Source organism: Balaenoptera acutorostrata, chromosome 9 (assembly GCF_949987535.1).
Source record: "Balaenoptera acutorostrata chromosome 9, mBalAcu1.1, whole genome shotgun sequence".
Lineage (NCBI taxonomy): Eukaryota > Metazoa > Chordata > Mammalia > Artiodactyla > Balaenopteridae > Balaenoptera > Balaenoptera acutorostrata.
The window spans coordinates 42,464,934-42,491,291 of record NC_080072.1 but is presented as its reverse complement, the minus strand read 5'-3'; the positions used below and the strand labels follow the sequence as shown (position 1 = coordinate 42,491,291).

Genomic DNA, 26,358 nt, shown 5'->3' with positions numbered 1-26,358 from the left:
GCCTTAAGCTTGATGTAATTCACCTGTGAAACTTTCTCACCGAGTTCTTTTTATAACAGTTCTTAGCAAGGTTTTCAATTTCTGTCCTGGTTATTCAACATTACTATTGTTTTATTTTATTCTACCTATTTTTGATTTACATATATTTTTGAAAACAGTTTAATTTTAAATGTTTTGCATGCATTAGCAAATTGTACTTTTTCATTATAATTTAAAATCTTCATATTTGAGGTTATATCTTTTTTTTTCATTCTGGATGTAGTATATCTGTATTTTCCCTTTTCCTTTTCCTCATTCAAATTAACAACAATTTCTATTTTATTGAACTTTTCAAAGCACTGGCTTTAATATTTATTTTTCATTTCCACTGTCCTTCTGGTTTCTAATTCATTAATATCTTCCTGGCCCACTTAATTCCCTTAACCTATATGATTGTTAAAAACTTTGTTTAGCTGGTCTCTTTCTAGATTTCTGTGTTGAATTATTGAATTAAATTGCTTACCTCTTCTTTTTCTTGGTTAGTTGTTAACTAATTAGTTAACTATTAGTTAGTTAACTAATAGTTAACTAAGATTAGTTAACTATTTCCCTCTACCTAACTGATTAGATCCTGATCATGTTTATGATCATAGAATATCTGCAATGCACTTACTAAAATGCCTAGCAGGTAGTGACCAAGTCTCCATCATGTTTTACCTGAACTATTACAACAACCTCCCAATTGATCTCCCCGTTTCTACTCTTTTTGCTATGTAGATAATTCTAGAGTGATCTTTTAAAAATATAACTCATACCGTCTCTATCCTCTGTTCAAATCCTTCCACAGGCTCCCCACCTCCTCAGAGTAAGCCAAAGTCCTAATGGTAGCCTAGAAGGTACTACAATGATCTGACCCCATATAATTTCTCTAACCTCCCTTCCTGTCAACGAATCCATTGCTTGCTCCACTCCCAGCTTCCTCAGGGTTTTTGCACTTACTATTTTCTCTGCCTAGCGTGCTATTCCCTCAATGTCTGCATGATTGATTCCTTCCCTTCCTTCAGAACTCTGCTGAAACATCACCTTCTCAGAGACGGCTTTCCTTACCACAATATGCAAAAAGGCATCCCTTCTCTGATCACTCTCTATCCACCTGACTCAGCTTTATTTTTTCCAAAGAACTTATCACTATCTTAAATATTATATATTTATAGTGGTTTTTTGGTCTATGCACTTCCACCAGCATGTAACACTATGAATGAAGTTACATGTTTTTTTATCTATGTCCCTGAAGCATAGAAAAATTTCTAGAACACAGTAGCCCTTCAATAAATATTTGTTGTTAATAAATAAATTATGAAACTATATAAGGCTCTGATTTTGATCTCTAAGTTCATCTTAACCATATGACATGTGATGTAAAGATCTCATTTTTTAAATAGTCTATAATTTTTGTCTTGATTTCCACTTTGTCTCAAAAGTTAGGAAGAGCATTTCTATTTTTTTTTTTATTTTTATTTTATTTTATTTTTTTATTTTTTAAAATTTATTTATTTATTTATTTATGGCTGTGTTGGGTCTTCGTTTCTGTGCGAGGGCTTTCTCTAGTTGTGGCAAGCGGGGGGCCACTCTTCATCGCGGTGTGCGGGCCTCTCACTATCGCGGCCTCTCTTGCTGCAGAGCACAGGCTCCAGACGCGCAGGCTCAGTAATTGTGGCTCACTGGCCCAGTTGCTCTGCGGCATGTGGGATCTTCCTAGACCAGGGCTCGAACCCGTGTCCCTTGCATTGGCAGGCAGATTCTCAACCACTGCGCCACCAGGGAAGCCCTATCTTTAAAATAGCTTTAAAAATTATATGTCAGTTATCCAGTTCCAGGTTTTTTGCACTGAGGTTACATAAAGTGATCTCCATAATTTTTTTACTTGGGAAAATTACTGAGATTTTTCTATGAGACTTATTATGTGATTCTTTCCAAAAAATATCTGTTAAATAATAGAAGAAGAATTTCCCTGAGGTAAAAATATTTATATCTCTATCTAGCTATAAATCTATGGATATGAAATTAACATGATTCATGATATTATTCATATATATTATCTTTGCCTTGTGGTTGATCTTGCAAAGACTAAGAGAGGGCAATAAAGTTTCCAAATACTATTGTTTTTTCTGTGAACTACCCCTTGCATTCTAAAACTTTTCCATTTACACAGTTTTAACTTTTTCTTACCTTTATAAACAACTTTAATAAGGTATAAATATAAAATTATATACTTTAAACTATGTTATTTCAATGAATTTTACCAAGAATATGCCATATAAACCACATAACAATACCACAAAAATGTATAGGATATTTCCATCATCCCAATATGTTCTTTATGCCACTTTGAAATCAATATCAACCAAATCACACAATCACTGATGTGATTTCTATCACTGTGGATTCATTTTTCAATAGATATATAATATGTACTCTCTTTTATCTAGCTTCTTTCCCTCAGCATCATGTTTGGGAGATTGTTTTTTATTGTTGCATATATCAGTATATAACTATTTGGGGGATTAATCAGATATTAATTCCAAAGGATTGGGGAGAAAGAATTAGGTAGCATTCCAATGTATACCAAATGTTGGACAGACACATGTATTGTTTCTAGCTTTAGTTATTATGCATGACACACTTATGAACACTCACGTACAAGTGTTTCTATGAAGAGCTGAAATCAGTTCTCTTGGATAAATAGCTAGAACTTGTATGGTAAATGTCTGTACAACTAACCTGACTATGCCAGTTTACAAATGGCTTTGTCATTTTACACTCTCAGCATAAACTCCAGTTCATTTAACTTGCTCGACACAACCTTGACAATGATTGCTATTTTCAGCCTTTATAATTTTAGCCATTCTTATGATACTGTAACAGTGCCTCATTATAGATTTTGATTTTTATTTCCCTAATTAATAGTGATAATTGAGTATCTTGGCCATTTGTTTATATTCTTTTGTAAAGTTCCTGTTCCACTATTTTGTCCGTTTTTAATTAGATACCTTATCTTCTTACTATTTAGCTGTAAAGATCTTAATATATTCTAGATACAAGTCCTGCTTCCTTTGGGGGCACTATTTCACTTACCTGCTCACATTTCTCTCCCTCCTGAATCACTTCTTCTGTGGGAAACCAGATGCCATGAAACGAGGCTGTTCAAGCAGGCTATGGAGGAGTCTGTGTGTCAAGCAAGGTAGGTCTCTGACCAACGGCCAGTGAAGAATGGAGGCCTGTCAACAACCAAATGATTGAGTTTAGAAGTGGATTCTCTAGTTCCCTTTGAGCCTGGATATGACTGTAGGCATAGCTGAGAGCTGGACAGCAACCTCAAGAGAGACCCCGAGCCAGAACCACCCAGCTGAGCCTCTCCCAGAGAGACTACTCTCAGAAACTGTGTGATATATTGTTCTTCAGAGCTAAGTTTTGAGATAATTTGCTACACAGCAATAGATAACTAATATTCATCCAAACTATGATAACTTAACCCAGTTTTGGGATTGGATCCAGTTTTGGAAAAGCGTCTGAAAATTCCTGTAACAGTTGCTGCACATAAGTGGTTGATAAAGCTAACAAATGTCTTGCCTTTGTCTATTGTAGGGCCCTGAGCCAAGTACTATAAATCTGGGCCTCATCTTTCCTACTCAGGCTTGCCAGGACAATGATGAGATTAATTGTTTCCATAAAGAGGGAAACTCTAGGAACTTCCTGGAGAGCTTGGCACATGCGTAGATCTAGGAAAATTGTAAAAGTAGTTTCTTGCATACTTAAATGTAGCCAACAGTGGCCAAGTCCTATACAAAACCTTTAATATAGTCCACAAAGCTATGTATGAAGTGGCACCTGACTATTGTTCCAGTCTCATTTCTCACCATGCTCTCTCTCCCATTCTGAACTCCAGTTACACTGGCATTCTTTCAGTTTGTCAGAATCTGCATGTTCTTTCTACCACAGGGCCTTTCCACATGCTATTTCCTTGTTCCAAAGTTCCTGTATCTTCTCTGTTCGCAGTTAATTCTTACTCACTTCTTAGATCTCAGTTAAGTGCTGCTTCCTTAGAGAAGCCTTTCCAGACAACCGCCCTGAGTCTAGGCTGTGTTTCTTTCTTATTTGATTTCAAAGAGTGTACAAACCTTTCCATTTCAGTTTTAGTTTACGAATTTATTAGTGTGAATATCTGATTACTATCTAATGCCTTAGCTAAAAGTTCCATTCACACAGGAACTGCATCCATTTTGCTCTCCCCTGTAACATTTAACATAGAATAGAGTATAGTAGGTGCTCAATAAGTGTTTGTGATATGAAGAAAAATGGCAATTAGAACCCATTTTGGCCAAAGCAGTCTTAAGAAAGAAAAACAAAGATGGAGGTATTATGTGCCCTGATTTCAAACTATACTACAAAGCTATAGTAATCAAAACTGTATGGTACTGGCACAAAAACATACACATAAATCAATGGAACAGAATAGAGAGCCCAGAAATAATCCCATGCTTGTGTGATCAGTTAATTTACAACAAAGGAACCAATATACAGTGGAGGAAAAGACAATCTCTTCAATAAATGGTGTTGGAACAACTGGACAACCACATGCAAAAGAATGAAACTGGACTATTTTCTTACACCATATACAAAATAAAATGTATTAAAGACTTAAATGTAAGATCTGAAACCATAAGACTCCTAAAAGAAATCATAGGCAGTAAGCTCCATGACATCACTCTTAGTGATGTTTTTTTGGATCCGTTTCCTCAGGCAAGGGAAACAGAAGCAAAAATAAACACACGGTACTCCATTAAACTAAAAACCTTTGCACAGCAAAGGAAACCATCAACAAAACAAAAAGGCAAACTACTGAATGGGAGAAGATAGTTGCAAATTATATATATCTGATGATGGGTTAATATCTAAAATACATAAAAAACTCAGCTCAGTATTTTAAAAAAATCTGATTAATAAATGGGCAGAGGACCTGAACAAACATTTTTCCATGGAAGACATACAGATGGACAATAGACACATGAAAAGATGTTCAACATCACTAATAAACAGGGAAATGCAAATCAAAACCACAATGATTTACCATCTCACAATTGTCAGAATGGCTATCATTAAAAAGACAACAAATAACAAGGATGTGGAGAAAAGAGAACCCTTGTGTACTGTGGAAGCTATGTAAACTGATGCATTCACTAAGGAAAACAGTATGGTGGTTCCTCAAAAAATTAAAAATAGAACCACCATACAATCCAACAGTTCCACTTATGGATATTTATCTGAAGTAAACAAAACACTAATTTGAAAAGATATATGCACCCCTATGTTCATTATTTACCACAGCCAAGATACGGAAAGAACCAAGTGGCCATCGACAGATGAATGAATAAAGATGTGGTAATATATAGACAATAGAATATAACTCAGCCGTAAAAAGAATGGAATCGTGCCACTTGTGAAAACATGGATGTACCTACAGGGCATTATGCTAAGTGAAATAAGTCAGATGGAGAAAGCCAAATACTGTATGATTTCACTTACACATAGAATCTAAAAAACAAATGAACAAACAAAACAAAACAGAAACACTCATAGATACAGAAAACAAATGGGTGGTTGTCAGAGGGGAAGGGATGGGGAGGGTTGGGCAAATAGGTGAAGGGGACTAAGAGGTATAACTTCCAGTTATAAAATAAATAAGTCACAGGGATATAATGTACAACATAGGGAATATAGTCAATAATATTGTAATAACTTTGTATGGCGACAGATGGTTACTAGACTTATCATGGTACTCAAATAGTAATCCCTCCTATATAAATGTCAAATTGCTGTGTTGTATACCTAAAACTAATATGATATTGTATGTCAACTACACTTCAATTTTTAAAAAGGTGATAATATGATTGCAAAAAAAAGGAATCCATTTTAATAAATGGTACCCTCTGAGTAGCACAGGGGCTATGTTCTAATCTAATCCAGATAGAGAAAGCTTTCCTGGAATGTGATATCACATCACATCTCTAAAAATGAACAGCATTCTGTCAGAAGAACATAGCAATCACAAAAGTAAGAAATAACAAGAGCCTGAATAAGCTCACAAGTCACTGGATCCAGGTCTAGTCAATTATTTCTTCTCTGAAAATGAGAATTATCAGTCCTTCTATCTGGATATAGGAAGTTACTGAAGGTCCCGTAAAGAATGGTAGGAGCTTCAAAACTGAATGGGAAATGAGTTTGTAAGGTGGCAGGTGAATGCCACACAGCTCTTATGACATAGCCAGATCCCTTCCCAAGCATAGCTAATGAAGACCACCTTTGTTGAAGAGCTGCCTATTCAAGCACTCGTGACTGGAATTCTGGAAATGCCAGAACACCCAACAGCCAGACCTGAGGATTTGAAAAGGAGAAAAGGTGATGCCAAGGTAGGACAGGATCACTAAGCTATTTGTCCTTTGGTCTCTTGAAAGTTGGGCCCAGGACAAGACCCAGGAATGCAAAGGCAACTCCACAGAACCCTAGAGAAATCAGAAGGTACTGTCACATACACTAGACCTGGGGAGCTATCAAGGAATGCTGGGCCTTTCTGTAAGGCAGGTATGTAATCTTGTGAGCTGGTGCTGAGCTCAGTTGATTTCCAAGGGTAATCAAATAATTCAGCCTCATTCAGACTTAAATGTTGAAGCCCTAACCCCTAAGTGATGGTGTCTGTAGATGGGTTCTTTGGGAAATAATTAGGTTTAGATGAGGTCATGAGTGTAGGCCCTCATACTGGGATTAGTACCCTTTTATAGAGACACCAGAGTTGTCTGCATTACCCTTACCCCTCTCTGTGCCATGTGAGCACACAATGAGAAGGTGGCTGTCTGCAAGCCAGGATGAGAGACCTCACAGAACCTGATCATGCTACCACCCTGATCTCCAATTTCCAGTCTGCAGAACTATAAGAAAATACATGTCTGTTGTTTAAGTTACCCAGTCTATGGTATTGTGTCATGGCAGGCCACAACTAATACAGTGGCAGCCATACAGTGATGAATAAAAGGCACACAGTCCCTACTCTCATTGGAGGATGAATAGGGAAGTTCGAAACCAACCATTAGCATAAGATATGAGTAATAATCAGAGTGTACAGTGCAGCACAGGTATATGTAAAAAGATGTAGCCTTGCCAGGAACTACGGAAAGAGCTATTATAAGAAATAAATTTTAACTTGAGATCTGAAGATTGAAAGGCACTGGGGGGACATTAAAGAGCTTTCAGGCATAGAGACCAGGGGCACAGTCATAGTATCAGTGGCATGATGGAGCCTGCTCATGACAGCTCATGCAAGCCATTGTTTGCATCTCTTCCCAAATACTTTGTGTTCAGTGATATCTCATTGGTAGATTGAAAGTAGACATGTTGGGAAGATTTACAGTGGAATTTTGTAAATGCTACAAATCAGGACTTTCTTCCCCCCCCCCCCGAGAACTACCAGTTGTTAAATATTTACCACAACAGCTGTAAAGCATGTTTAAGAAACAGGGAATAAGGTCGGAGACAGAGTAAAAGATAAAGTGGAAAGATATGAGGATAATATTAAACTTTTAGGAATGGTGTGTGATCATCAGTATCTCAGAAAAAAAAAAACTTACTCAGTTTTTATAAACAAGGGTGAGAACCACTGGGTAAGATTTAGAGGGCCTTGTAAGCTATGGTAAGAGGTTAGTTTTTAGGTTAAGATCAAAGGGGGGTGGGGGAGAGGATTCTGGGAAGATGGCAGAGTAGGAAGATCCAGAATTAAAAGATTAAAGCCACTGCACATTCAGAGTGAATCTCCAAGGAAGTGGTAATCCTCAATGTGGTACATTTTTATTCAAGATTGCCTTTAAAATGAATGTATAAGACTTGAGGACTGGTTGCCATCCTTTCAAGAAGTATAAAGGAAAACTGGATTCACAGACTTCATAAATGTAAGTGTCACCTGAAATGACTGTCATTTCTCAAAAGCATTTTTAAAGTTCCGGTTTTCTTTTTTTTTTTTTTTTGTGAGCACACATCTCCAAATCATAACATAAGATAGTGGAAAAATAAGATTCTATTTATAAATAAGCCATTCAAACAACTTTCTACAACCTTCCAGAAGTACAGGAGATAATAGTCTCCTCCCACTTCCTAAAAAGGTATAGTATTTTGACAACTCATACCAACTTTGAGACTTTGTCAAAATTGGAAAATACCTAAGACAACGGAAGACCTGTAGGGGTGTTTCACAACTAAGATAAAGAGCAAGTAGCTTAAAGGATTAACACGTTAGACTTAACTTGAAAACAACCTAAGGCAGAGTTAGGCAACAATGTCTTCAATGCATACATCTTTTCTCATTTTTGCTCCTTTCTCTTTTTCCTCTGTCCCTCTTGCACCTAATAGCAACCCTATTCGATTTATAGTAAAGAGCCCTCTTTGCAAAGCGCTATGGTTACCTCACATAGTTGTACCAGCAATAAAACTGGTTACTCATGCCAAATTTTTATCCATTGTACCAGGTCTACCTATGCCAAGATGACAGTCTTCCAGCACATTTATAATTTGCAATCTATTATGAGACTAAATTACCCCTCTCCCAAAAGAATGTTCATAGTAAATACAGAGTTCCTTTCAGTTCAAATAGCTATGTATGAAAAACAATTTCCTATTCTGCATGACACCTTTTCACATAACTGGTCTAAAAACACTTTCTACTTTGTAGGCCTAATAAGTTGTTCTGTAATTAATAACTAACATTTACTCAAAGAACATTTGAGTAGCACTTAACTGTGTTCAGTTATTATTATTACCATTACACACATCGTGAAAACTTAAGATTCAGACAAGTAAAGGTCAAGTTTTACCTGAAGAAAGAGGACTCAACCTCTCGTCTTGCGCTTTCACACCTTATGATTTCTCTAAATATTAATGACGCTTTGTACACCAGAGATCAAATATATTCCATGGAAATCATGGAAATACACTCAGTTCCTGAAGAACTGGAGGGTGGAAAATAATATCTAAGAATTACACAATTTGCTTTATCTAAACCCAGCCTCCCTTTAGCGACATATACCATCAGGGAACTGCAGAAACCTAGAATAATTCTTGTAAAAGCTGGTTTAAATACGGATGTAAGCCCAAACCTGAAACACCGCAATTGCCAAACAGCCCTGCGGTACTTTTCCTTCAAAACATAATTTGTGGTCGATCGTTAGATTAATTTTTTTCTCTGGCTAGACTGTAACTACCTAAAATTGGGCTGTAACTGCCTTCTTCACCACTTTATCCCCAGCACCTGGCAGAGCCTGGCTGGTCGTTTCCTATAAAAGAATGGATTCAAAAGGAAACGAGTGAGGGTTTCCCTGGTGGTGCAGTGGTTGAGAATCTGCCTGCTAATGCAGGGGACACGGGTTCGAGCGCTGGTCTGGGAAGATCCCACATGCCGCGGAGCAACTGGGCCCGTGAGCCACAACTACTGAGCCTGCGCGTCTGGAGCTTGTGCTCCGCAACAAGAGGTCGCGACAGTGAGAGGCCCGCGCACTGCGATGAAGAGTGGCCCCCGCTCGCCGCAACTAGAGAAAGCCCTCGCACGGAAACGAAGACCCAACACAGACAAAAAAAAAAAAAAAAAAAGGAAACGAGTGAGCCAGGTTAGTGCCAGTGTTCTGGAAACTTCTGCCTCCTCGAGGTCAGGACACCCTTCCAAACACAAGCTACCGTTTTGGCCTTTCCCCTGCTAGTTCGCAGCGGCGTGGCTGCCTGCAAGTCACTCAGCAGGTCTGTGCCGCACTTTCCGCCTCTGTAAAAAGGGGAGGACCAGAGGACCTGCCCCCAGGCACCTGCACTGCAAGGGAAGCTGGCCCACGGCCGGCGCAGTCTCCGTGTTTGCTGCGGGGACGTTCCTGGCTCCGGGCAGACAGGACGGCACTGCGACTCCACACTGATTTTCACTCACTAGTTCATTATCTCTTTCACAGTCATTTCCCAGAGGCCTTCACCTGTGCTCTCTCAGCCTCTCGTCAGACGCCTAGACCAGCCATTCTCAAACGCAAACATACAACGACCTCCTATTAACCATTAACTCGGTCCTAGAAATCGGACTCCTGGCTTTCTAGAGAAGCGGAGGATGGAAGCTAACCTACGCACATCGCGCGGCTCCGTAGGCGCCAAAGGCTAGGCGCGCTGAAGGTAGCGCCTACCACTCCCAACGGGGCGGCCTGCGCGAGCCTCAGGGCCCACTGCGCAGGCGCGGGAGCGGCTCCTCGTAGTCATCGGGGACGCGAGATTCCTTCCGGGATCCAGCTGGTGTCAGGTGGTAAGGGCTCGCGGCTGGGCGGGGCTCTCCCCCAACCCCGCGGCGGCGCCGCCCGAGTACCTCGACCCCGGGCCTGGGAAGCGGGTCTCCCTCCAAGCCTTGCGCACACGGAGAGGGGTCTCGACAGCTCGCACCCACAGGCGTCAGCCCACCCAGGAGGAAGGCCCGAGCCGTCCCTGCCCGAGGTAGGTCAGGCTGTACCTCATGGTACAGCTGGCTCTACTTTTTCATGTAGACATAGGGGAGCTCGGCCAAGACGGCCAGCGAGTAGATGTCGCAGGTAAATGGCAGACCCGAATGCCATACTGGCGAACCCCCAGCACAAAGAGTAGCAGGAATAGAGTGCTGCTGAGGGCTGCCGCGAAGGCCTCAGTTCCGCGAGTTTCCAACCATGGCCGGGGGCTGGAGCTGCGAAGTCTTGCCATATCCCACTGCCCCCGGAGACCCCGAGGTCCCGTCCCACTTCTATGGCCATTGGCTGGCTGAGCATCGGGCCCGTGGGCCCAGTTACTCCTGGATTTTTCCAGCTCACAGTCCGCCGTCCGGAGGGTATGCCGCCCTCTGGATCTGGGCCCGGCTCTAGGCAAACCCCAGCCTGGCTGGGTACCGAGCCTGGAGGCCTTTTCCAGGGTGTTGAGACCTGGGCCTGGAAGACATGACAGCACGGCCTCCCTCACTGGGCCAGGGGCATCCTGCGTCCCTGGCAGCCAGCCCTTTCTGTGGGTATCTTTTTAGGAATGAGGTCTGCTTATTTCAGAGTAGAAAAGTGGGGCGATTATCAGCACTGTGGTCTTTAGCTCAGAGGGATAATCTTTAGAATCTCCATTAGAGAATTGACCCATCAATGTAAAAAGAAAGTAATCATATTACTTTGCCTCTTTTACTAGTCAGATTTTTCCTTCTTATGGTATGAGGCATTTTTGTTTGTGATGCCTTAACAATTGTGATGATCGTGCAGTATTTATGTGATTAACTGACGTTACCTATCTTTTCACTCTCTGTTCTTCTAGGAAAATGGAAAAAATAGTATGAGAGGTCATTGATAAACTTAGCCCTCAATGTCTAACCAAAGGTCAGTGGAGATGGCCCAGGTAGGATATTGCCATTGCAGCTGGAGCACAGTGATGCCGAGGCACTAGGAGTGGAGTGATATTACCTACTGGATGTCTGAGGTCACCCCTGCCTGCCTTCCTCAACATCATCCCACTTGTGTTGTCTGGCTGGCCACAACTGTTTCGCAGTATGGTACTTGGTTCAAGTGGCCCCCTTCCATTATTTATTTTCAAAAACGATTAATTTCCGTTCCAAAAATATCCTCCCATTCACTTAGAGTAAGGAGCATTTCTCCTTTGGCATTCTCCCCCTGCCTACGTTAGCAGAGGAGAGCTGAAGCCTTGACAACCGCCTGACTCACTAATGGCACTGATGAGATGCCTCATCCCCACCTCCACTGCCCCTTGGGGACAGTGTGTGTGGGAGGTCTTCATGACTCACTAAAAGTCTCTCAGAACACAGATCCTTCCCTGTCATCGTTTTCATCATTTATCGTGTTCTCTCAGCGCTCAGCAAAGAGAAATAGCTTTCTTTGTCCCCCTTCCCTGCATTTGCTGCTAGAGTGATAGAAAAAAACCAATATTATGTTTGTGGATTTTTTCAGGACAGGGAAGTTTTTGTAGAACAGGAAATGGAGGATTTCACTGTTTCATGGCAGACATCCCGTCTTTAGTATGCCGGGCGGAATGTGAAAACCCTGTTCATGGCTCTGACATTTCTGTGCAGACACGTAATGGTTTCAACAGGGTTGCTGGCTCCAGTGAGAGCCCCTTTCTTGGGCTTTGGGAACCTCCCTCCAGGACGCATTCTGAGGGCTCCCTGCCGTTTCTGGATGGCTGCTCCCCTGGCCTGAGCCCTGGGTGCTCTCCCAACCCCCCACCCCAGTGCACAGTGATGCAATCAGCAATCAGCACAAGGTGCCTCCTTGGCACATTTCATTATGTGCACTCACAGTTGCACTTCATCAGAATGGAAGGGAGTGAGAGTCAAGGAAGTGCCTAGCCGAGCCACATTGGAGCCTGAGGCAAAAGAAAAAAAATCAACAGTACTGATGTTGGCTCATTAAAAATTTGATATCTTGGTCATCATGGATTTTTTCACATTAATTTTGATTTTAAAGTGTTACATTAGAATATTATCTTGATTACTAAGTATTTCAGTGCCCCCTTATTTTGCTCCCAAGGTTAGTGCCTCACATGCCTCACCAGAGTCCCAGCCCTGGGATGTAGGGAACCTAAATGATGATTTTAATGGCAAAGTGGTATGTAGGAACTGGGTTTGTGCACTTGGATTTTCCTGATGCTCCTAGGAGCCAGGTACTGAGGTGAAGCTGGTGGAGCTTGGCACCTCTGCATGGGATTTGAGGAGCCTTATGAAAGTCTCCCTTTGACCACTACAAAAAAGTCCCCACCTTGCCTGAAGTTCAATCTTTATCATTTAATTTATTCCCCCAAACAGGTTAAGTTGGAAAATGCAAACCCTGATGGCAGGAGAGTAAAGTGTTAGAAGGTTCCTAAAACTGCACTTACACATGAATGTGTTTATTCCAGCATTTTCTTAGAGGCAGGACAGAATGGGAGACGTGATGACACTGATTTGCTGGAATTGTTGGCATGGTCATGTTGAAGGTGGTAGGTGTGGGGACTTAAGAAAGGGATACAGAAAGAAAAAAAGAGGTTTTCAATGAGAAACTTCTTTCCCTTCACAATTTTCCAAAGGTTGCGGACAGATCATACTTCTTCCAGGAGTCATTCCTGCCATTTCCTGGGGATGCTCAGCCAACTGCCCTCTGCCACTGCCTCTCTTCCAGCACCCTACTGGTCCATCTTCTAATCTTGACATCTTTTGTTTCTTTTCTTGTATTTAAAGGGATTAGAAGTCTAAAGTGGATGAACACTTAGTGACCATCTTGTTGAAGACCCTCTTCCAAACATGGTATCTGAGACTCAGTGGAAATGTAATTCTCTGTCCAAGGTCACACAAGGCAGCACCAGTGGAACCAGAAGTCTGGGCTCTGGACTTGCCACTTGTTTCTTCACTCATTCATCACAGAATTATTGAACACCTACTAGACTACATGCTGGAGATGTAATGGTGAGCAAAACCAGTCATGGTCCCCACTTTCCTGGGACTTATAGTCTACTGGGGGGATGACTATTTCAATCAAATAATCACAAATAGCATTACAAACGGTTAAGTTTTCTGATGTAAAGAAACAGTTCTATAAGCCTGTAGAACAGGAAATGTGATAAGTGTTGGGATCAGAAATTGCTGTCTGGGTCATAGAACCAGTTTATACCCAAGGACTTATTATCCCTCTGATGTGCATGGCAAGTTTTACTGAAATATTTCTCAAGTTTCTGGTCTTATATGGGACATTGTGTTCCAAGTAGAAAGGGAAAGGAAAGTGGATGTAACAAAATCCATTTTTAATGTCTTTAAGGACACACCCAGAAATGGGCATCCCTTGGCCCAGTCAAGTTGACACATGAGATTAACCATCATGTTACATTACTGCCAGATCATTAAGTAAAATTCCCATTTGGGTACCCTGCTACCTGGATTTGTCAGCTTCTCCAAAGACAAGTGCCATCGTTCTCTCTGATAATACCCTAATATACACCAGGCTAGCAACCACTTCATTTTCTTTCTACTTTCTCTCACAATAGGTCCTTTGATAGAAAGCTTTCAGCTCTCTACTTCAAAAACTATAATCTCTGTACAATTTGGAACAGTTTAGTTAATTAGAGATCTTCAAATCCTGCCATGATAGAGGAAGAGCCAGACTTAAAAAAACAGTGTCTTGCTTGCACACGGATTGATCCAAAAGCAGTATTTTAACCTAATTTCCTAAATACAGTTTTTCAGTAAATATTTTCCCAGGGGAAATGAAAACTTTGAAAAAAAGGCATTTTAGCAGCATGATGCTGTGATTTATAATGAGAAATATATAGTTGGCCTTTGTCCTATTTCCAGCACAGAACTAGTAAAACCCTAGAAATTTCCTAAGCCAGGAGAGTGACAAAGGTGTCTTTTGTTATGTTAATGCGGTGACTTTGGACTGCTCCCAAAGATGCAAGCTGGTTGCCAGTAGAGCCAGCCAAGTGATTAGAGGTTGGAACTTTCAGTCTCACTTCCTGACCTCCTGGCAGGGGAGAGGGGCTAAATTTGAATTTAATCACCAGTGGCCAGTGATTTAATCAATCATGTCTCTGTAACAAGCGCTTCATAAAACCCCCCAAAAAGATGGGGTTCAGAGAGCTTCCGTGTTGGTGAACATGTGGGGATGCAGGGAGAGTGGCATGACTGGAGAGAGCATGGAAGCTCCATGCCCCTTTGCCACATACCTTGCCCCATGCATCTCTTTCTTCTGGCTGTTTCTGAGTTTGTAGTTTTATAATAAACTGGTAACTGTAGTAAGTAAAATGTTTCCCTGAGTTCCTGTGAGCCGCTCTAGCAATAAATCAAACTCCAGGAGATCATGGGAACCTCTGATCTATAAGAAGCACAGGTGACAACCTGGACTTGTGGTTGGCGTCTGAACTGTGTGTGGAGGGGTGCTGTCCTGTGAGACTGAACACTTAAACTGTAGGCTCTGTTGCTATCTCCAGGTAGACAATATCAGAATTTAGTTGAATTGTGGAACACCCAGCTGGTGTTGAAGAATTGCTTGGTGGTGTAACCCCCCCATCTCCCATTGGAACTGGTGATCAGAATTAGAGGCTTCTTTTTTTAAAATTAATCTTTATTGGAGTATAGTTGATTTACAATATTGTGTTAGTTTCTGCTCCACAGCAAAGTGAATCAGTTATACATATACATATATGCACTCTTTTTTATATTCTATTCCCATATAGGTCATTACAGAGTATTGAGTAGAGTTCCCTGTGCTATACAGTAGGTTCTTGTTAGTTATCTATTTTATATATAATAGTGTGTATATGTCAATCCCAATCTCCCAATTTATCCCTCTCCCTCCCTTTACCCCTTGGTAACCATAAGTTTGTTTTCTACATCTGTGACTCTATTTCTGTTTTGCAAATAGGTTCATTTGTACCATTTTTTAAGATTCCACATATAAGCGATATCATATGATATTTGTCTTTGTCTGACTTACTTCGCTCAGTATGACAATCTATAGGTCCATCCATGTCACTGCAAATGGCATAATTTCATTCTTTTTTTATGGCTGAGTAATATTCTGTTGTATATATGTACCACATCTTCTTTATCCATTCCTCTGTCGATGGACATTTAGTTTGCTTCCATGTCCTGGCTATTGTAAATAGTGCTGCAATGAACATTGGGGTACATGTATCTTTTTGAATTATGGTTTTCTCCAGATATATGCCAGAATCAGAGGCTTCTTATTACTCAATTTCAGAACTTCATAATAAGCTCTCAGCTATGAATCTAGTGATAGTGTAGAACTTACACGTGAATTTAAAGTAAAATTTAAACCACTCATTTTGTCTCTGTAAAGTTTTGTAAATGTGTGTATGTGTATTTCTGTATAGTGCTATTAAATTTCCACAGAGAACAAAAAAATTCTTCAAATATATGTAGTTAATCCTCTTAGATAATTTCAGAATATGTTATAAAATAGAACTTCTATTTTATAAGTAAATTTTGAGATTTGACCATTACTGCCCCCCACAAAGTAGTAAAAATTGTTAAATACAAACTACAAGTAAGGTAGTTATGGAAGGGATACCTTTACTATTAAAAAAGCTCTTAAATTTGTATAGAAAATGCTTGAAACTCCAAGAAAGTGTTAAGCAAATGTCATGAGTAAATATATAATTCATTAAAGAGAGATTACAACTGGTAAATAAATACAATGAAAATGCACAACTTCACTCAAAATAATAAATGTGAGATTAAAATCTCTGAAATTTTTAACAGCTTTATTCATAAATGACAAAAAATGGACAAAGCCCAGGTGTCCATTAACAGGAGAATCAATAAATACCTGTAGTATATTCATGCTATGGAATACTACTCAGCAATAAAAAGGGAGAAGAAAACCTGCTAGTACATGAAACAACAGGGATGAATCTCAAAGACATTATGCTGGGCTTCCCCGGTGGCGCAGTGGTTGAGAATCTGCCTGCCAATGCAGGGGACACGGGTTCGAGCCCTGGTCCGGGAAGATCCCACATGCCGCGGAGCAAATGGGCCCGTGAGCCACGATTACTGAGCCTGCGCGTCTGGAGCCTATGCTCCGCAACAAGAGAGGCCACGACAGTGAGAGACCCGCGCACCGCGATGAGGAGTGGCCCCCGCTTGCCACAACTAGAGAAAGCCCTCGCACAGAAACGAAGATCCAACACAGCCATAAATAAATAAATAAATAAATAAATAAATAAATAAATAAAATTAACAACAAAAAAAAACAAACTACTGCAAAAAAAAAAAAAAAAAAAAGACATTATGCTGAGTGAAAGAATCCTCATCCCAAAGACTTACATACTGTATAATTCCATTGATATGAAGTTCTGGAATTGGCTCGTGTAAACTATGATTTAAAAAACTAAAAATAGTGGTTGCCTCTGGGAGGGGGGCATGTATTGGGGGCAGGGTTTAATGGAAAGAGGCATGAAGCAACTTTATGGCATCATGATAGATGTTTGTGTTTCATAGGTGTATGTGTTTGCCAAAACTCAGCAAATGGTACACTTAAGATTTATGCATTTTATTGTATTTAAATTTTACATTTTAAAAAACCAGTAAAAAAATATTGAACTCTGTTTAGTGGTACACATGCTAAAGTGAGGGATGAAGAATAATGTTGAATACAACTCACTTTGAGGTAAATTAAAAAAATATGCATTGATGGATAGAGGGATGGCTAGATACCAACATATGTGTTAAAGCAAATATTGCAAAATGTTTAAGTCCAGGTATTGGGTATATGGGTATTCACTATACAGTTCTTTCCATTTTTGTGTGTTTTAATTTTTTTTTCGTAAATTGTTGACTTAAAACAACTCTGAGGTACTGTTTTGCTAATTAAATGAGAAAAAATAATTTAAAACATTTAAAAAATATGAACCACAAAATATTTTAAAAAATAATACACAATAATGGCCATGATGCTGTGAAACTGGTATTCTCTTGTCTCTGGGTGTGTAATTGATATAATTTTTTGGGAAAACAACTTGACAGTTTGTATCAAAAGCCATAAAATTGGCCTACCTCAACTAATAATTCTACATATAGAAATCTACACCGAGGGAATTGACATCAATCTTAGAAAATCCTGTATAAAGGAAGATGTTCATTATAACATTATTTAAATAGCAATAAGTCAGAAACCTAACTGTTTAACAGTAAATCAGTAGAGAAGTTTGTATTTCATTGTTTCCGCAGAAAATTTGAGAAGCTGGTGAGAAAATTATAGATGATGAAATAGTAAAATAGTTATAGAAATAACGACTGATGAGGGAAATGAAATCATTATGTAAAATACATCTGCCCTTGAAATAGTGCATATAGTTAAAAAAGGATAGCTATGAAGACAATACAGTTTCACTGAAAATGTCTATGATATGACATCAGGTGTAAAGTAGACAACAAATCTATATATATGCAGCATAATTCCAACTATGTAAAAGTATTACGTGTCTGAAGCTCCTTGTAGTGGTTGCTGTCATTTACCATCTAAATGCCTTCAGACTGAGGCTTACACTGTTCCAGCTCTCTGGAGTATGGGTGGCTGATAGCTCCCAGATGAGTCACTTTCTGAAAATGGCTTTCAGACAAAAGAGGTTGTTCAAGGTCAAAAGACCTTGTTCAAGGTCTGGCTCCCTCCCTGGGAATAACTCTCATTGAATGTACGGTGGAGGACAGGACTAGCTATGTAATTTGCAGGGCCCAGTGAAAATGAAAATGTGGGGCCCCTCGTTCAAAAATTAAGAAAGTAACAAAAAATAAAAAATTTTAAAAAATTAAAAAATTAAGAAAGTGACAAGTGTCTGTTACAGCTGATAATTAAACCAAGACATGGAGCTCTTCTGAGTGTGGGGGGCCCTGTGTGATTGCATAGGTCATATGCCATCAAAGCTGCACTAGTCCAGGGAGGTGTAAAGGCTCAGTTTTCTTGTCTGAAGGAGGTACAAGTCTGAAGTCCTGGCCCAGCTTTGGAGCTCCCTGGGGACCAGCCTTCCTTGTGCAGTTCAACTTTCCTCTCTGCCAAATACCCTTTTTACACTCCCTGACAGGTGTTGATCTAGGAGTACACCCTAGTACACTTTCTGCATGCAGATCTCTGTCTCAGCTTCCCAGGGAACCTGACACAGTACATTATTGTTAAAGAAAACAAAAATAAATGGGAATAAAATCCGGGAAAAAATACAGTAATTGTTTAAAAGTAATATTTTTCTCCTTTCTGAATTTTAGTAATATGTTTACATGACATTTAAAATCAAAACAATTTTAAATTTTAAAAATGATACTTCTAGTTATATACCCCAAATAATTGAAAGCAGGAATTCAAGCAGATATTTTGTACACCAGTGTTCATAGTGGCATTATTCACAATAGCCAAAAAGTGGAAACAATGCAAGTATCCATCAACAGATGAACAGATAAATGAAATGTGTATGTACACACAGTGGAATAGGATTCAGTCTTTAAAAGAAATTCTGTCACAAGCTACAATATTGATAAATTTTGAGGACACTATGCTAAGTGAAGTGTCATACACAAAATGACAAATAGTGTATGATTCTACTGATAAGATGTATGTATCTAGAATAGGCAAACTCATAGAGACAGAAAATATAATAGAGGTTACCAGGGGCTACAGAGAGGAAGGAATGGGGAGTTATTATTTAATGGATATGGAGTTTCTATTTGGGATGATGAACAAATTTTGAAAATGGATAGTGGTGATGGTTACTTAACATTGTGAATAAACTACGTACCACTGAATTGTACAATTAAAAATGGTTAAAATGGTAATAAAAAAAAGTTCCACTCCTGCTTAGGATTTAGAAAGCAGCAAGAGTGTCACTCCAACCCTAACAATGAGAAAAAGCTGGATAATCTTCAAAATCATAATTTTTTGAACCCACTGGAGAGCTGGAGTCACGAGGCAAACCAGGTGTACTGAATCAACACTGACAAACACCTCCTAGAAGAAATGGATCACATGAGCTGTTTCAACTTGGAAGAAGACGTTGTACTTGTAAAAGCTGGTAAGCAGGACTGGATTAGGTTGAGCAAGTAAGGCATTCTCCTCTAGTGCCAAATTTAAGGCAGTGACAAAAACTGAGAAAGCAAGATATATATTGGTTAATAAAATATTTCTAAAAACAAAAATTAATGTAAAAATCTGTGATGAACAAAATATCAGCATTTTAAATGAAGGCAGGATGGTATGTGGCATTTACATGAGCCTGTCTTGCTCACCTCACCCTATTCCTTGTCCTGTCAGATCTCATCTTTATTCAAAATTTAGATGTTTTAGACAACTAGCTGCTGGACAATCATCGACAGGAAGACACTGGAACTCACCAAAAAAGATATCCCACATCCAAAGACAAAGGAGAAGCCACAATGAGATGGTAGGAGGGGCGCAATCACAGCAAAATCAAATCCCATAACTGCTGGGTGGGTGACTCACAGACTGGAGAACACTTATATCACAGAAGTCCACCCACTGGAGTGAGGGTTCTGAGCCCCACATCAGGCTTCTCAACCAGGGGCTCTGGCAATAGGAGGAGGAATTCCTAGAGAATCAGACTTTGAAGGCTAGTGGAATTTGATTGCAGGACTTTGACAGGACTGGGGGAAACAGAGACTCCACTCTTGGAGGGAACACACAAAGTAGTGTGCACATTGGGACCCAGGGGAAGGAGCAGTGAACGCAGGGGAGACTGAACCAGACCTACCTGCTAGTGTTGGAGGGTCTCCTGTAGAGATGGGGGGTGGCTGTGGCTCACCGTGGGGACAAGAACACTGGCAGCAGAAGTTCTGGGAAGTACTCCTTGGTGTGAGCCCTCCCAGAGTCTAACATTAGCCCCACCAAAGAGCCCAGGTAGGCTCCACTGTTGGGTTGCCTCAGGCCAAACAACCAACAGGGAGGGAACCCAGCCCCACCCATCAGCAGTCAGGGGGATTAAAGTTTTGCTGAGCTCTGCCCACCAGAGGAACACCCAGCTCTACCCACGGCCAGTCCCTACCATCAGGAAGCTTGCACAAGCCTCTTAGATAGCCTCGTCCACCAGAGGGAAGAGAGCAGAAGCAAGAAGAACTACAATCCTGCAGCCTGTGGAACAAAAACCACATTCATAGAAAGATGGACAAGATGAAAAGGCAGAGGGCTATGTACCAGATGAAGGAACAAGATAAAACCCCAGAAAAACAACTAAATGAAGTAGAGATAGGCAACCTTCCAGAAAAAGAATTCAGAATAATGATAGTGAAGATGATCCAGGACCTCGGAAAAACAATGGAGACAAAGATCAAGAAGATGCAAGAAATGTTTAACAAAGACCTAGAAGAATTAAAGAACAAACAAACAGAGATGAACAATACAATAACTGAAATGAAAACTACACTAGAAGGAATCAATAGCAGAATAACGGATAAGTGACCTGGAAGACAGAATGGTGGAATTCACTGCTGCAGAACAGAATAAAGAAAAAAGAATGAAAAGAAAGGAAGACAGCCTAAGAGACCTCTCGGACAACATTAAACGCAACAACATTCACATTATAGGGGTCCCAGAAGGAGAAGAGAGAGAGAGAAGGACCCGAGAAAATATTTGAAGAGATTATAGTCGAAAACTTCCCTAACATGGGAAAGGAAATAGCCACCCAAGTCCAGGAAGCACAGCGAGACCCATAAAGGAAAAACCCAAGGAGAAACACACTGAGACACATAGTAATCAAATTGGCAAAAATTAAAGACAAAGAAAAATTATTGAAAGCAGCAAGGGAAAAATGACAAATAACATACAAGGGAACTCCCATAAGGTTAGCAGCTGATTTCTCAGCAGAAACTCTACAAGCCAGAAGGGAGTGGCATGATATACTTAAAGTGATGAAAGGGAAGAAACTACAACCAAGATTACTCTACGCAGCAAGGATCTCATTCAGATTTGATGGAGAAATCAAAAGCTTTACAGACAAGCAAAAGCTAAGAGAAGTCAGCACCACCAAACCAGCTCTACAACAAATGCTAAAGGAACTTCTCTAAGTGGGAAACACAAGAGAAGAAAAGGGTTTCTTTGTTTACAAAAACAAACCCGAAACAATTAAGAAAATGGTCATAGGAACATACACATCGATAATTACCTTAAACGTGAATGGATTAAATGCTCCAACCAAAAGACACAGGCTTGCTGAATGGATACAAAAACAAGACCCATCTGTATGCTGTCTACAAGAGACCCATTTCAGACCTAGGGACACATACAGACTGAAAGTGAGGGAATGGAAAAAGATATTCCATGCAAATGGAAATCACAAGAAACCTGGAGTAGCAATACTCATATCAGATAAAATAGACTTTAAAATAAAGAATGTTACAAGAGGCAAGGAAGGACACTACGTAATGATCAAGAGATCAATCCAGGAAGAAGATATAACAATTATAAATATATATGCACCCAACATAGGAGCACCTCAATACATAACGCAACTGCTAACAGCTGTAAAAGAGGAAATCGACAGTAACACAATAATAGTGGGGGACTTTAACACCTCACTTACACCAATGGACAGATCATCCAAAATGAAAATAAATAAGGAAACAGAAGCTTTAAATGACACAATCGACCACGTAGATTTAATTGATACTTATAGGACATTCCATCCAAAAACAGCAGATTACACTTTCTTCTCAAGTGCACACAGAACATTCTCCAGGATATATCACATCTTAGGTCACAAATCAAGCCTCAGTAAATTTAAGAAAATGGAAATCATATCAAGCATCTTTTCTGACCAAAATGCTATGAGATTAGAAATGAATTACAGGGGAAAAAACTAAAAAACACAAACACATGGTGGCTAAAAACTATGTTACTAAATAACCAAGAGATGACTGAAGAAATAAAAAAATACCTAGAGACAAATGACAATGAAAACACGATGACCCAAAACCTATGGGATGCAGCAAAAACAGTTCTAAGAGGGAAGTTTATAGCTATACAAGCCTACCTCAAGAAACAAGAAACATCTCAAATAAACAATCTAACCTTACACCTAAAGGAACTAGAGAAAGAAGAACAAACAAAACCCAAAGTTAGCAGAAGGAAAGAAATCATAAAGATCAGAGCAGAAAGTAATGAAATAGAAACAAAGAAAACAATAGCAAAGATCAATAAAACTAAAAGCTCGTTCTTTGAGAAGATAAACAAAATTGATAAAACATTAGCCAGACTCATCAAGAAAAAGAGGGAGAGGACTCAAATCAATAAAATTAGAAATGAAAAAAGAGAAGTTACAACAGACACCACAGAAATATAAAGCATCCTAAGAGACTACTACAAGCAACTCTATGCCAATAAAATGGACAACCTGGAAGAAATGGACAAATTCTTAGAAAGGTATAACCTCCCAAGACTGAACCAGGAAGAAACAGAAAATATGAACAGACCAATCATAAGTAATGAAATTGAAACTGTGATTAAAAATCTTCCAACAAACAGAAGTCCAGGACCAGATGGCTTCACAGGTGAATTCTATCAAACATTTAGAGAAGAGCTAACACCCATCCTTCTCAAACTCTTCCAAAAAATTGCAGAGGAAGGAACACTCCCACACTCATTCTACGAGGCCACCATCACCCTGATACCAACACCAGACAAAGATACTACAAAAAAAGAAAATTACAGACCAATATCACTGATGAATATAGATGCAAAAATTCTCAACAAAATACTAGCAAACAGAATCCAACAACACATTAAAAGGATCATACACCATGATCAAGTTGTATTTATCCCAGGGATGCAAGGATTATTCAATATATGCAAATCAGTCAATGTGATACACCATATTAACAAATTGAAGAATAAAAACCACATGATCATCTCAATAGATGCAGAAAAAGCTTTTGACAAAATTCAACACCCATTTATGATAAAAACTCTCCAGAAAGTGGGCATAGAGGGAATCTACCTCAACATAATAAAGGCCATATAAGACAAACCCACAGCAAACGTCATTCTCAATGGTGAAAAACTGAAAGCATTTCCTCTAAGATCAGGAAGAAGACAAGGTTGCCCACTCTCACCACTATTATTCAACATAGTTTTGCAAGTCTTAGCCACGGCAATCAGAGAAGAAAAAGAAAGAAAAGGAACACAAATTGGAAAAGAAGACTTAAAACTGTCACTGTTTGCAGATGACATGATACTATACATAGAGAATCCTAAAGGTGCCACCAGAAAACTACTAGAGCTAATCAATGAATTTGGTAAAGTTGCAGGATACAAAATTAATGCACAGAAATCTCTTGCATTCCTATACACTAACACTGAAAGATCTGAAAGAGAAATTAAGGAAACACTCCCATTTACCATTGCAACAAAAAGAATAAAATACCTAGGAATAAACCTACCTAGGGAGACAAAAGACCTGTATGCAGAAAAATATAAGACACTGATGAAAGAAATTAAAGGTGATACAAACAGATGGAGAGATATACCATGTTCTTGGATTGGAAGAATCAATATTGTAAAAATGGCTATACTACCCAAAGCAATCCACAGATTCAATGCAATCCCTATCAAATTACCAATGGCATTTTTTACAGAACTAGAACAAAAAATCTTAAAATTTGTATGGAGACACAAAAGACCCTGAATAGCCAAAGCAGCCTTGAGGGAAAAAAGCAGAGCTGGAGGAATCAGACTCCTTGACTTCAGACTATACTACAAAGCTACAGTAATCAAGACAATATGGTACTGGCACAGAGACAGACATATAGATCAATGGAACACGATAGAAAGCCCAGGGATAAACCCACACACCTATGGTCAACTAATCTATGACAAAGGAGGCAAGGATATACAATGGAGAAAAAACAGTCTCTTCAATAAGTGGTGCTGGGAAAACTGGACAGCAACATGTAAAAGAATGAAACTAGAACACTCCCTAACACCATACCCAAAAATAAACTCAAAATGGATTAGAGACCTAAATGTAAGGCTGGACACTATAAAACTCTTAGAGGAAAACATAGGAAGAACACTCTTTGACATAAATCACAGCAAGATCTTTTTTGATCCACCTTCTATAGTAATGGAAATAAAACCAAAAATAAACAAATGGGACCTAATGAAACTTAAAACTTTTGCACAGCAAAGCAAACTACAAACCAGACGAAAGGACAACCCACAGAATGGGAGAAAATATTTGCAAATGAAGCAACGGACAAAGGATTACTCTCCAAAATATATAAACAGCTCATGCAACTCAATATTAAAGAAACAACCCAATCCAAAAATGGGCAGAAGACCTAAATAGACATTTCTCCAAAGAAGACATACAGATGGCCAAGAAGCACATGAAAAGCTGCTCAACATCACTAATTATTAGAGAAATGCAAATCAAAACTACAATGAGGTATCACCTCACACCAGTTAGAATGGGCTTCATTAGAACATCTACAAACAACAGATGCTGGAGAGGGTGTGGAGAAAAGGGAACCCTCTTGCACTGTTGGTGGGAATGTAAACTGATACAGCCACTATGGAGAACAGTACGGAGGTTCCTTAAAAAACTAAAAATAGAATTACCATATGATGGAGCAATCCCACTACTGGGCATATACCCAGAGAAAACCATAATTCAAAAAGACACATGCACCCCAATGTTCTTTGCAGCACTGTTTACAATAGGCAGGTCATGGAAACAACCTAAATGCCCATCGACAGATGAATGGATAAAGAAGTTGTGGTACATATATACAATGGAATATTACTCAGCCATAAAAAGGAACGAAATTGGGTCATTTGTTGAGACGTGGATGGATCTAGAAACTGTCATACAGAGTGAAGTAAGTCAAAAAGAGAAAAACAAATATCGTGTATTAACGCATGTATGTGGAACCTAGAAAAATGGTACAGATGAACCAGTTTGCAGGGCCGAAATTGAGACACAGATGTAGAGAACAAACGTATGGACACCAAGGGGGGGAAGCCGTGGGGGGTGGGTGTGGGGGATGTGATGAATTGGGCAGTTGGGATTGACATGTATACACTGATGTGTATAAAATTGATCACTAATAGGAACCTGCTGGATTAAAAAAAAAAAAGATGAGAGTGTGTTAGGGGTTGTATACGCTGTACAATGGCTCTCACAGTGTGGTCCATAAACCTCTGGGTTCCGTGAGTCCCCTGCAAGGGGTCTGCAGGTCAAAACTATTTTCATTATAATAATAATGCATGGATACAACATTCATTCAAAGTGTACAATAGGCCTACACATTTTAATATAACAGAGTACAGAAAGTTCATTGATATTTAGATTCAACATTGCAACTGACCTTTAAGCACCCACCACTTGTTGAGTTTTGGTGTAGTATCAAAGGAGAATATTCATAATTACCTGCAATGGTTATTAAAATACTTCTCCACTTTTAGCAGGTTCTGTTAATTAGTTCTTCTGGTATTTACTATTATAAGTTTAAGTAATAAAATTGTAGTACCTGAAAAAATTTTTCAGATGTTTTGTCATGGATTTTTTCACATTAATTTTTTAAAATTAATTAATTAATTTATTTATTTATGGCTGTGTTGGGTCTTCGTTTCTGTGCGAGGGCTTTCTCTAGTTGTGGCAAGTGGGGGGCACTCTTCATCGCGGTGCGCGGGCCTCTTACTACCGCGGCCTCTCTTGTTGCAGAGCACAGGCTCCAGACGCGCAGGCTCAGTAGTTGTGGCTCACGGGCCCAGTTGCCCCGCGGCACGTGGAATCTTCCCAGACCAGGGCTTGAACCCG

General features: G+C 39.6%; 1 protein-coding gene across 1 annotated transcript in view; it reads left to right on the top strand.

Annotated features, from left to right (window-relative positions):
• LOC103008046 (calcitonin receptor-stimulating peptide 1-like) overlaps positions 1 to 26,358 on the top strand; it is an 88,679-nt gene that overhangs the window by 50,489 nt on the left and 11,832 nt on the right. The window contains exon 3 of the mRNA XM_007175152.1: positions 14,493 to 14,505. Within this exon, the coding sequence (XP_007175214.1) occupies positions 14,493 to 14,505 (13 nt within the window). The remainder of the gene's footprint in view (positions 1 to 14,492; positions 14,506 to 26,358) is intronic.